Source organism: Nerophis ophidion, linkage group LG12 (genome assembly GCF_033978795.1).
Source record: "Nerophis ophidion isolate RoL-2023_Sa linkage group LG12, RoL_Noph_v1.0, whole genome shotgun sequence".
Taxonomy (NCBI): domain Eukaryota; kingdom Metazoa; phylum Chordata; class Actinopteri; order Syngnathiformes; family Syngnathidae; genus Nerophis; species Nerophis ophidion.
In genome coordinates, this window is record NC_084622.1 from 5,619,540 (window position 1) to 5,631,416 (window position 11,877).

At 44.8% G+C, this 11,877-nt stretch overlaps 1 protein-coding gene across 5 annotated transcripts in view; it reads right to left on the reverse strand.

Moving 5' to 3' along the window:
* plxnb2b (plexin b2b) overlaps window positions 1-11,877 on the reverse strand; it is a 523,376-nt gene that overhangs the window by 137,182 nt on the left and 374,317 nt on the right. For all 5 annotated transcript variants that reach the window (XM_061916746.1, XM_061916747.1, XM_061916748.1 and 2 more), the window contains one exon: window positions 7,293-7,419. In XM_061916746.1, the coding sequence (XP_061772730.1) occupies window positions 7,293-7,419 (127 nt within the window). The remainder of the gene's footprint in view (window positions 1-7,292; window positions 7,420-11,877) is intronic.

An 11,877-nucleotide genomic window follows, 5' to 3' on the forward strand; every position in this document is an offset into this window, starting at 1 on the left:
GTGCAAGGACTTTATTTAAATCAATCTCCTCATCCGGAAACAACAACACAGGAAATTTGTCCCGCGAAAAAACGTCCGGCCGGAACTCTCTAATAACTAAAGTTCCTTGGGTGAATATAGAAAACTCACTACACTGGTATTTTTTTGCGCTTTCATGGCGAGTTTATTGACAGATATAAGTAAGAACTTTACACTACTTTATATTGGAAATGGCAAAAGCGCACGCAATTTTTTAGGATTCAGCAGGTACCGGAAGTTAAGAAAATTTTCTTTTGCATAATATTACGAAACAAAACCGCAGATAATATGTCTTACCTTATAGACACACCATAAAAAATACTCGTATGTTGAAGCACATAAAACGGTGCAGCATACACTTATACACTTATCTCTTATGTGTGACTGCCATCTACTGGTCACATTTATCATTACACCATGTAACAAATAAAATTGCTTCGAGGTGGGTAAGCTCAACCAAACTTATTCTGGTGATTGAGCTGCCAGTTTTTGTGTTAGTTTTTTTTTGCATAAAAAAATATGGTTGCTGTTTTCACAGTGTAATACTGTAAATGTAAAAATGGTATCACAGTTTTTTTTTCTTATGGTAGGATTTTGAAGACCGAGCTGTTTTTAAAAAATATATATTGTCATGTTGCCCCGGCGACCCGACCTCGGATAAGCGGAAGATGATGGATGGATGGATGGATGTTTACAATGGATAACTTGGCTCGAAATTATAAAGCTAAGTAAACAGCTTTATACCTCCCTCGCCGCTCCAGGCGAGGCTTGGTGCAGAGGGAGGTCCGAAAGGCTGAAGAGGAAAGCCGGCATGTCAAGGCAGTAACCATGAACAAACAAGGCAGCTGGACTAGATGGGAGAGTGTAAAAGACAGATCTCTAACCTGGAAGGACATCTGGAGCATGGAAGGCCACCGGATTAAGTTCCTGCTGTGTTCTACATATGATGTCCTGCCCACCCCATCAAACCTCCATACTTGGGGAATGGTAGAGAGTCCCGGCTGTACACTCTGCGGAAAGATAGCCAACCTGGAGCATGTCCTCTCCTCTTGTCACTCAAGTTTAGCAGATGGCAAGTTCCGGTGGCGTCATGACCAGATCCTTGCTCAGCTGGCAGAGGGTGTTGAGCAGGCCAGGAAGAGGACAAGGCAGCTCTCTAATGGGCCTCGCTTCATCCACTTCATCAGGGGAGGTGAAAGCGCAGCAGCAGGAGGGAGGAACAAAGGAATCCTGGCCACGGCAAGCGACTGGGAGATGCGGGTCGACCTGAAGAAGCAGCTGAAATTCCCAGAGGAGATAGCCCACACTACCCTGAGACCTGATATTGTTCTGTGGTCTAAAGGAACCAAACAGGTGGTGCTTATCGAGCTGACAGTACCCTGGGAAGAGAGGATAGAGGAGGCGTATGAACGCAAACTCAAAAAATACCAAACCCTCATCCTCAAGAGCCAGCTAAATGGATGGAAGGCCTGAAACTTACCGGTGGAGGTGGGCTGTAGAGGCTTTGCGGGGCGGTCGCTCTGGAGAGCCCTCGGACTGCTGGGGGTCGAGGGGCTGGCTAAGAAGCGGCTGGTAGCCAACACCACTAAAAGGGCAGAAGAAGCATCACGCTGGATTTGGATACAAAGAAAGGTGCGGTGGCAGAGCCGACCTACTGAAGGACTAGGGACATAGAGTTGGGTGGCATTCAGCAGGGGTAGAGCCAGGACGCTGGATCTGCCGTCGAGCCCCTCCGAAGCGTCATGGGCTTAATTCGACGAAACGTTAATGACGGGGGGTGCCCATTTGAGAACCTTCTGATGCCAACCAACTGATGTCCAGTTAAGGTATGCGGTCAAACTTAGTCTTGACTCAGGGAGGAGGACGTCCCTGCCATGCAGAGTCCCGATGGTGCCTTGATAGAAGGAGAGATGAAGAGAGCGAGGCCACAGGCTCACAGATGGTGCGGGGGCGAGTACCTGTAAAGGTGAGCCAGTTGCGATACCCTTATCGTATTTTGCATATTCTTCTCTGGTAGACCCAGTGACCACTTGGAAAGACAGGTTGGCAACCGAGAAAGAACGGTGACAGCGAGGAAAGACTGCTGACATCTGGGAAAGACTAGAGCCGGGGTGCGGAGGCTTGGCAGGCCAAAGCACAGCCTCCGTGAGGAGGAACCCAAAACCAATCGCTATGGAAAGTTATAATAGAAGATACCCCCGGGGTCGGGCGAGAGCGGGGGAGGATGATCGACCCACTGGCTAGACCAATGTTATGACCATCAATGACAGACAATCGACTACGGAACAGCTAAGCGATTTATCCCGGGTCTGCAGGTGTGGGAAGATATGCAAAAATGAGAAAGGTCTCAAGATACACCAGACCAAGATGCACAAGATGCAACCTGAAAGTAATGTGCAACGCACAGGGAAACCTGGTGAGACGGAGGAGAGGCTGGGGCAGGACACAAACCACAGTCCCCAGAATCTCCAGGCACATGATGGAGATGGGGGCAGGAGAAGCATCGCTGGTGTGACAGAGGCAGCAGGGCACCACAGTGAGAGGGAAGTCACTCAGGACACCAGACGGCATGGCCAGAACACTTGTGCTGGAGACGTTCGGAAAGAACGAGTGAACTGGCCAACTGCAGCTGAAAAGAAAGAATGGGATATGTTTGACTGTGATGTCGACCAGGTGCTGGAAGCGGCACTCGCAGGAGACGTGGGAAAGAAGCTCAAGGCCATGTCCTCGATAATCTGGAGTATAGGCGCAGATCGCTTCGGAAAGAGAGAACAAAAAGGCAGAGTAAACATCCAGCCCAAGGAAAACAGACGCCTGAAGGAGATAGCAATCCTTAGAGGAGATCTGCGGAGGCTTAAGAAGGCCTTTCGTGAAGCAACAGCAGACGAGAAACCAGCTCTCACAGAATTGCGAAACGGCCTGAGGGAGCGCATTAAGATCTTGCGACGAGCTGAGTGTCACCGCAGGAACAGGAAGCGGCGGTTGAAGGAAAGGGTGGCCTTCACAAAGAACCCATTCAACTACCTGTCGAAACTCCTGGGTGATAAAAGATCAGGAGAGTTGAAAGCAACAAAGGAAGAGGTGGAGGAGCACCTTCGGCAGGTCCACAGCGATCCCAGGAGGGAGGACAATTTGGAGGTGATGGAGAGGCTCATTAAACCAGCTGAACCAACTATTCCTTTTAAGGCGGAGGAACCAAGCTGGCAGGAAGTCAGCAGCTTCCTTAAGAAGGCAAGAGGATAATCAGCCCCAGGGCCAAATGGCATCTCGTACAGTGTTTAAAAGCATTGCGAAAGGCTCAGGAAACGACTCTGGAAGCTACTGACGGTGGCATGGAGGAAGAATTTCCTTGCTGATGAATGGCTGGTGGCTGAGGGATGCTTCATCCCTAAGGAAGAAAACTCTTCAGGGATTAAGCAATTCCGTACCATCTCCCTCCTCAATGTGGAAGCTAAGCTCTTCCTGGGGATTCTGGCAAAGAGGTTGACCACCTTCATGTTGGACAATGGTTACATGGACACTTCAGTTCAAAAAGGTGGCATTCCAGGGGTATCTGGCTGTCTCGAACACACCAGCGTAATCTCCAAGATCATCGAGGATGCAAAGAGGAACCACGGAGACCTAGCAGTTCTGTGGCTTGATCTTACAAATGCCTATGGAACGATACCCCACAAGTTAGTGGAGCTGACTTTAAAGACCTACCACATACCAGAGCAATTCCAGAAACTCTTGCGGCAGTACTTTGACGGATTCAACATGCGATTCACCTGCGGAGAATTCACCACCAACTGGCAGAGACTAGAAGTGGGCATTGTCACTGGCTGCACAATTTCAGTGATTTTATTTTCTGCAGCGATGAACCTTCTTGTCAAGTCGGCAGAGAAGTTATGTCGAGGCGCAGTCCTTGCAAGCGGAGTCCAGATGCTACCCATTAGAGCGTTCATGGACGACCTTACCATCACAGCAAGATCAGTGCCAGAAGGAAGATGCATTTTGGAGGACCTGATTGAGCTCACTAATTGGGCAAGGATGGAGTTCAAACCTGCAAAGTCCAGAAGCCTAGTTCTGAAGAAAGGGCGTGTTCAGGAACGGTTTCGCTTCAAGATCAGCGAGAACATCATCCCAACTGTCCAAGAGAAGCCTGTGAAGTGCTTGGGGAAGTGGTACAGGGCAGATCTCAAAGACCGACTGAGTGTGAAAGAAATGTTTAGCCAAGCAGAAGCCTGGATGACATCCCTAGAAAAGTGCGGCCTCCCGGGCAAGTATAAGGCCTGGGGTTACCAACATGGGGTTCTCCCCCGTCTGCTCTGGCCACTCCTAGTTTATGAGGTACCTGTATCCACAGTTGAGAGTCTGGAGAGGAAGTTGAACACCTACTTGATGAGATGGCTGGGTGTCCCAAGAAGCTTCTGTTCCATTGGACTGTACAGCACAGGAAGCAAGCTACAGCTGCCAATAACATCAGTGGTGGAGGAGTACAAGGTGACAAAAACACGCCAGGCTATGATGCTACGAGACAGCAAAGACGAGCGAGACGACAAGCAGGCATTGTCGTCAGGTCAGGCATAAAGTGGTCAGCTAGCGAAGCGCTGAGGGAGGCGGAGGATCGACTGCATCACGCGGACATTGTGGGATCAGTAGCCCAGGGAAGACTTGGTCTGGGTTGCTCTTCCAGAACAAATTGGAACAAAGCTGACCCAAAGGAGCGGCGAGGCTTGGTGCAGATGGAGGTCCGAAAGGCTGAAGAGGAAAGCCGGCATGTCAAGGCAGTAACCATGAACAAACAAGGCAGCTGGACTAGATGGGAGAGTGTAAAAGACGGATCTCTAACCTGGAAGGACATCTGGAGCATGGAAGGCCACCGGATTAAGTTCCTGCTGTGTTCTACATATGATGTCCTGCCCACCCCATCAAACCTCCATACTTGGGGAATGGTAGAGAGTCCCGGCTGTACACTCTGCGGAAAGATAGCCAACCTGGAGCATGTCCTCTCCTCTTGTCACTCAAGTTTAGCAGATGGCAAGTTCCGGTGGCGTCATGACCAGATCCTTGCTCAGCTGGCAGAGGGTGTTGAGCAGGCCAGGAAGAGGACAAGGCAGCTCTCTAATGGGCCTCGCTTCATCCAATTCATCAGGGCAGGTGAAAGCGCAGCAGCAGGAGGGAGGAACAAAGGAATCCTGGCCACGGCAAGCGACTGGGAGATGCGGGTCGACCTGAAGAAGCAGCTGAAATTCCCAGAGGAGATAGCCCACACTACCCTGAGACCTGATATTGTTCTGTGGTCTAAAGGAACCAAACAGGTGGTGCTTATCGAGCTGACAGTACCCTGGGAAGAGAGGATAGAGGAGGCGTATGAACGCAAACTCAAAAAATACCAAACCCTCATCCTCAAGAGCCAGCTAAATGGATGGAAGGCCTGGAACTTACCGGTGGAGGTGGGCTGTAGAGGCTTTGCGGGGCGGTCGCTCTGGAGAGCCCTCGGACTGCTGGGGGTCGAGGGGCTGGCTAGGAAGCGGCTTGTAGCCAACACCACTAAAAGGGCAGAAGAAGCATCACGCTGGATTTGGATACAAAGAAAGGTGCGGTGGCAGAGCCGACCTACTGAAGGACTAGGGACATAGAGTTGGGTGGCATACAGCAGGGGTAGAGCCAGGACGCTGGATCTGCCGTCGAGCCCCTCCGAAGCGTCATGGGCTTAATTCGACGAAACGTTAATGACGGGGGGTGCCCATTTGAGAACCTTCTGATGCCAACCAACTGATGTCCAGTTAAGGTATGCGGTCAAACTTAGTCTTGACTCAGGGAGGAGGACGTCCCTGCCATGCAGAGTCCCGATGGTGCCTTGATAGAAGGAGAGATGAAGAGAGCGAGGCCACAGGCTAACAGATGGTGCAGGGGCGAGTACCTGTAAAGGTGAGCCAGTTGCGATACCCTTATCGTATTTTGCATATACATATGGTTTTACCCCAAAAATGTTTCGAACATATGATGATATAATAATAATATGATAATAATAATAATATGTTCATCAAACAGTGCAGCATACACTTATACACTTATCTCTTATGTGTGACTGCCATCTACTGGTCACATTTATCATTACACCATGTAACAAATAAAATTGCTTCGAGGTGGGTAAGCTCAACCAAACTTATTCCTTACATTAGGCACAGTGTCGAGGATTTTAAGGGTGCCTTATAGTCCGGAAAATACAGTACACTGTAAGAAAAAAAATCTGTGGATTTTGCGTTTAATATAATGTCCTTTTTTGCTTCTTAAACACACCTCAATCAACACACACACACACACACACACACACACACACACACACACACACACACACACACACACACACACACACACACACACACACACACACACACACACACACACACACACACACACACACACACACACACACACACACACACACACACGCACACACCGCAAAATGAACTAACGTTACGCTATAAGCTAACTAGCCTTCACCTCAAACAGGACTGCGAGTTTGTTTCTAGAAGATCAACGGGCTCATGGTGATGTTTAGAAAGTAGTTGACTTGGAAGTGTTAGGGTAATTTGGAGAGTCCGCTGCTCAACTGCTAAATGCCTATCTGCTCGACGCTGAAGCGCTGACGACATGCGCTCTGAATACGCACTGCTGATTGGCTTGTTATCGCTACTGTTGTAACCAATCAGATGGTTGTGTGGGAGGGACAATGCAGGGTGCTGTGTACAGACAGACACAGAGGCAGAACGGAGTGAAGCAGCTTGTTAAGAATTTAGCATAGGCGGCTACTTCATATGTTCATGTGGAACTCGTTCGGTACTCCTCCGCACCGAACCGGAACCCCCGTACCGAAACGGTTCAATACAAATACACATACCGGCGCCAAAATCGGCGGAATTCCGCGGGTCCGCGGAAAATTCCCATCCCTGTATTTTGCTGCAAATAAAGCTGTGAGCCCGCTACAGAAGCAGAAGGTGTAGGTTTGAGTTCCTTGAGCACTAATTGACATTATGACTAGTGATGTCCAACACATACAGTACTTTAACGGGATGCCAGGAGGACAAACGCAGAAACTTCTCTCCTCTCCTTATTTAGGAAGGGAGTATCAAGCAGGTCAGGTATAATAAGCCGGTTTGGTATTTTGTGCACAGATCGATACCAAGCAGGGATGAAACTCTGAGGCATCCACAATGGAAACAGTTTATCATGCTGCTGTAGTCAAGCACAAAGAGATTGGAAAAGAAGACGAAAGAGGAGCTCTCTACCTTCTGGCTCTTCTTCCAGGAGAGGCTGGATGGGTAGAAGGAGACAATCTTGACACATTGCTGCCTGGGGCTCCACAGCCAACCATTCTTCTCCTCTGCCCGCCGGCACTCAGACCTCCTGGTGCACCTGCAGACGCAGTGGGAACATTTTCAGTCTCTGTTCCACATTATTCCAAAACATAAACAAAGACTGACATGTTTTTACTGTGTGATGTTATAAATAATCTTATTAGCATCTCAGCTAACCTGTGCTCGCCATTATTGATTGACGCAACAACCCCAACGTTCACTAACTCAAAACAAGTCCTATAAAACTGACAAAAAACGTGTCAGCATATCATGTTCAACCATGATAAACTTCTTTTTACACTTACAAGACTGCAAAAATGTAACTCAAAACATTGCCTGTACACTAGACTGACCGTACGTCCTCTTTTCCCCGGACATTCTTCCGCCATCCTAGTCACTGCCGTTGTGTCCTTGGGCAAGACACTTTACCCACCTGCTCTCAGTGCCACCCACACTGGTTTAAATGTAACTTAGATATTGGGTTTCACTATGTAAAAGCGCTTTGAGTCACTAGAGAAAAGCGCTATATAAATACAAATCACTTCACTTCACTTCACATTTCCTCTTTTGCGGGGCTGTCCGGGTGGAGTTTCTTAAATGCCTCAAATGTCTGGCATTTTGAGTTAGGGTTGCGTGTATTTTCAATGTACGTTCAGGGTTAAGAAGGGGTTAAAAAAAACGTATTAAATAAAAACATACAAAAAACACAGGCCGCGGTAAAGATCAGATCCATGAAGGAAAGAAGAAAGTGAATGAATGTTTATAACTGAATACATTTACATGTATACAAATTTGTTTTCTTTTTTTATTATTTTTTTAATGACTTAAGTAACGTTTATGACAACCTTTTCCTGAGGGAACTCTCCTGAAGGAATCAATGAAGTACTATCTATCTTCCAAAACACAATAGAAGTTCAATTAGCTAACTTCAATGAACCCAAAAATACCTTAAAATAAGTATATTCTCACTAACAACGAGTTCACGTTTCTTGGTAGAAAAAAAAGAGACATTTTTACTCAATACGTTGAAAAATATTCTTAAATTAAGTAAATGCTAGTGCCATTATCTTGACATAATGATACGCGCTCGGCATCATGATTTATTTTTTCATGCTTGAAGTAAGAAATTATTACTTTAAAAAAGTAGTTTTATACTTGTGAGTGTTGATGACACAGCTTTGCATCAGTTGATATTCTAGTTTCAAGCATGTTTTACTCAATATAGGTCATAAAATCTCAGCTACAAGCTGTAATATCTTACTGAGATAGTTTAGGACCAAAACCCTTAAAACACGTACAACACTCTAACATAAAATCTGCTAAGAAAGAATAATGATCTTATCAGACAGAAAATAAGGAAATATCAACCTTATTTAAGATATTTAATCTTACTTAGATTTCAGTTTTTGCAGTATATTTGGCGAGCGCCGTTTTGTCCTACTAATTTCAGCGGCCCTCGAAGTCACCGTTGTGTGGACTGTGATTTAACAGTTTGTTTACATGTACAACTTTCTCCGACACTGCTATAGAAAGACGTGTTTTATGCCACTCCGTCGTCTCATTTTGTCCACCAAACGTTTTATACTCTGTGTGAATGCACAAAGGTGAGTTTCGATGACATTATTGACATGTTATGGAGTGCTAATCCAGCATATCTGGTCACTGCATGACTGCAAATTAATCGATGCAAACATGCAATTGAGGCTATCTGTATGTACATATTGCATCATTATGCCTCGTTTTTAGGTATATTTGAGCTGTTTCCTTAACTTATGTGGATTTACAGTATATTTGTATGTCTAATTACACATTATCTGTATGTAATATTGGCTGCATTTCTGATAGTTGTTGGTGTGCCATGTTGTTCCAGACTACAGCAAACGTTAGCCAGCTTGCAAAGATTTTAATAAAACCATTAGAAGAAGACAGCCTGACGTTTCCTTTAACCTGGACACACACATCTATACCTTTGGTAATTCAAAAATTCAAAGACAGTCATTTCCAGGAGTTATCTTACCATCTGAGAAGTTTTACCAATGTTTTCGAATGTTGTAAAAATGTGTAGAATGAACATTACATTTCAACATTTCTGTCAACAAAGATTTGCATCAGCCTGCGACAATTAGTTATTTAGATAGTAGGCAAATAAAGTTAATTTGGACACTTACGTCATGTGTTGCCATATAGGTCTTTTAATTTTTTGCGGATCCAGACGGATTACCTTTATTGTATTTTTGGTCCAATATGGCTCTTTGAACATTTTGGGTTGCCGACCCCTGTTTTAACTATACACAATCAAAATTGTTTGTCGGTCTGGTTAAATGTGTCTGGTGTTCAGGCTTTAAGGAAACGATTGTGAAATTTGTATAGCTTGTTGTTCTTTGTTTTACACTTGTATAACAACTAAGAATATTGTAATATTTACTTTAAAACAGGGTTTTATTATGTGTACAGTTAATTACTTTTACACTTGTATGACAATAAGAATATCGTAATGTTTACTTTAAAAGAGGGTTTTATTATGTGTACAGTTAATTACTTTTACACTTGTATGACAGTTAAGAAAGTGACTTAAACCGCAGCCTGGACAGGTAATGAAGGTTTGATTACTGTGACAGCTGAACCTTGGAAAATACTATTTTCAGACCATAAGTCGCACTGAAAATCCTTTCAATTTTCTCAAAAATACACAGTGCGGCTTAAAACCCAGTGCGCCTAATGTACGGACTAATTCTGGTTGTGCGGACCAACTTAGATGCAATATTATTTGGAAAACGGCTGCTGTACATGCAGAATGCTGCTGCTCGAGTCCGGACTGAATGCAGGAAATACGGCCACATTATATATGTAGATACACATATATACATATATTCATGTATATATACACATATATATATATATATATATATATATATATATATATATATATATATATATATATATATATATACATATATATATATACATATATATATATATATATATATACAAACATATACACATATATATACATATACATACATAAATACACATATATATATATATATATATATATATACATATACATACGTATATATATATATATATATATATATATATATATATATATATATATATACACACATATATACATACATATATATACATGCATACATACAAACCCCGTTTCCATATGAGTTTGGAAATTGTGTTAGATGTAAATATAGACTGCATACAATGATTTGCAAATCCTTTTCAACCTATGTTCAGTTGAATATGCTACAAAAACAACATATTTGATGTTCAAACTGATAAACTTTTTTTTTTTTTTGGAAATAATAATTTCTTCTTCTTCTCTGGCTCCTCTCGATGTGGAGGAGCAGCGGCTTTACGTTGAGCTCCTCCCGGATGGCAGAGCTTCTCACCCTATCTCTAAGGGAGAGCCCCGCCACCCGGCGGAGGAAACTCATTTCGGCCGCTTGTACCCGTGATCTTATCCTTTCGGTCATGACCCAAAGCTCATGACCATAGGTGAGGAGCCAGATGAGGTGGTTCGGGCATCTGGTCAGGATGCCACCCGAACGCCTCCCTAGGGAGGTGTTTAGGGCACGTCCAGCTGGTAGGAGGCCACGGGGAAGACCCAGGACACGTTGGGAAGACTATGTCTCCCGGCTGGCCTGGGAACGCCTCGGGATCCCCCGGGATGAGCTAGACGAAGTGGCTGGAGAGAGGGAAGTCTGGGCTTCCCTGCTTAGGTTGCTGCCCCCGCGACCCGACCTCGGGTAAGCGGAAGATGATGGATGGATGGATGGCAAATAATAATTAACTTTAGAATTTGATGCCAGCAACATGTGACTAAGAAGTTGGGAAATGTGGCAATAAATAGTGATAAAATTAAAGAATGCTCATCAAACACTTATTTGGAACATCCCACAGGTGTGCAAGCTAATTGGGAACAGGTGGGGGCCATGATTGGGTATAAAAACAGCTTCCCAAAAAATGCTCAGTCTTTCACAAGAAAGGATGGGGCGAGGTACACCCCTTTGTCCACAACTGCGTGAGCAAATAGTCAAACAGTTTAAGAACAACGTTTCTCAAAGTGCAATTCCAAGACATTTAGAGATTTCAACATCTACGGTCCAAAATATCATCAAAAGGTTCAGAGAAACTACAGAAATCACTCCACGTAAGCAGCATGGCCGGAAACCAACATTGAACGACTGTGACCTTCGATCCTTCAGACGGCACTGTATCAAAAACCGACATCAATCTCTAATGGATATCACCTGGGCTCAGGGACACTTCAGAAAACCACTGTCACTAAATACAGCTCGTCGCTACATCTGTAAGTGCAAGTTAAAGCCCTACAATGCAAAGTGAAAGCCATTCATCAACAACATTCAGAAACGCCCCCGGCTTCTCTGGGCCCGAGATCATCTAAGATGGACTGATGCAAAGTGGAAAACTGTTCTGTGGTCTGACTGGTCCACATTTCAAATTGTTTTTGGAAATATTCGACATCGTGTCATCCAAACCA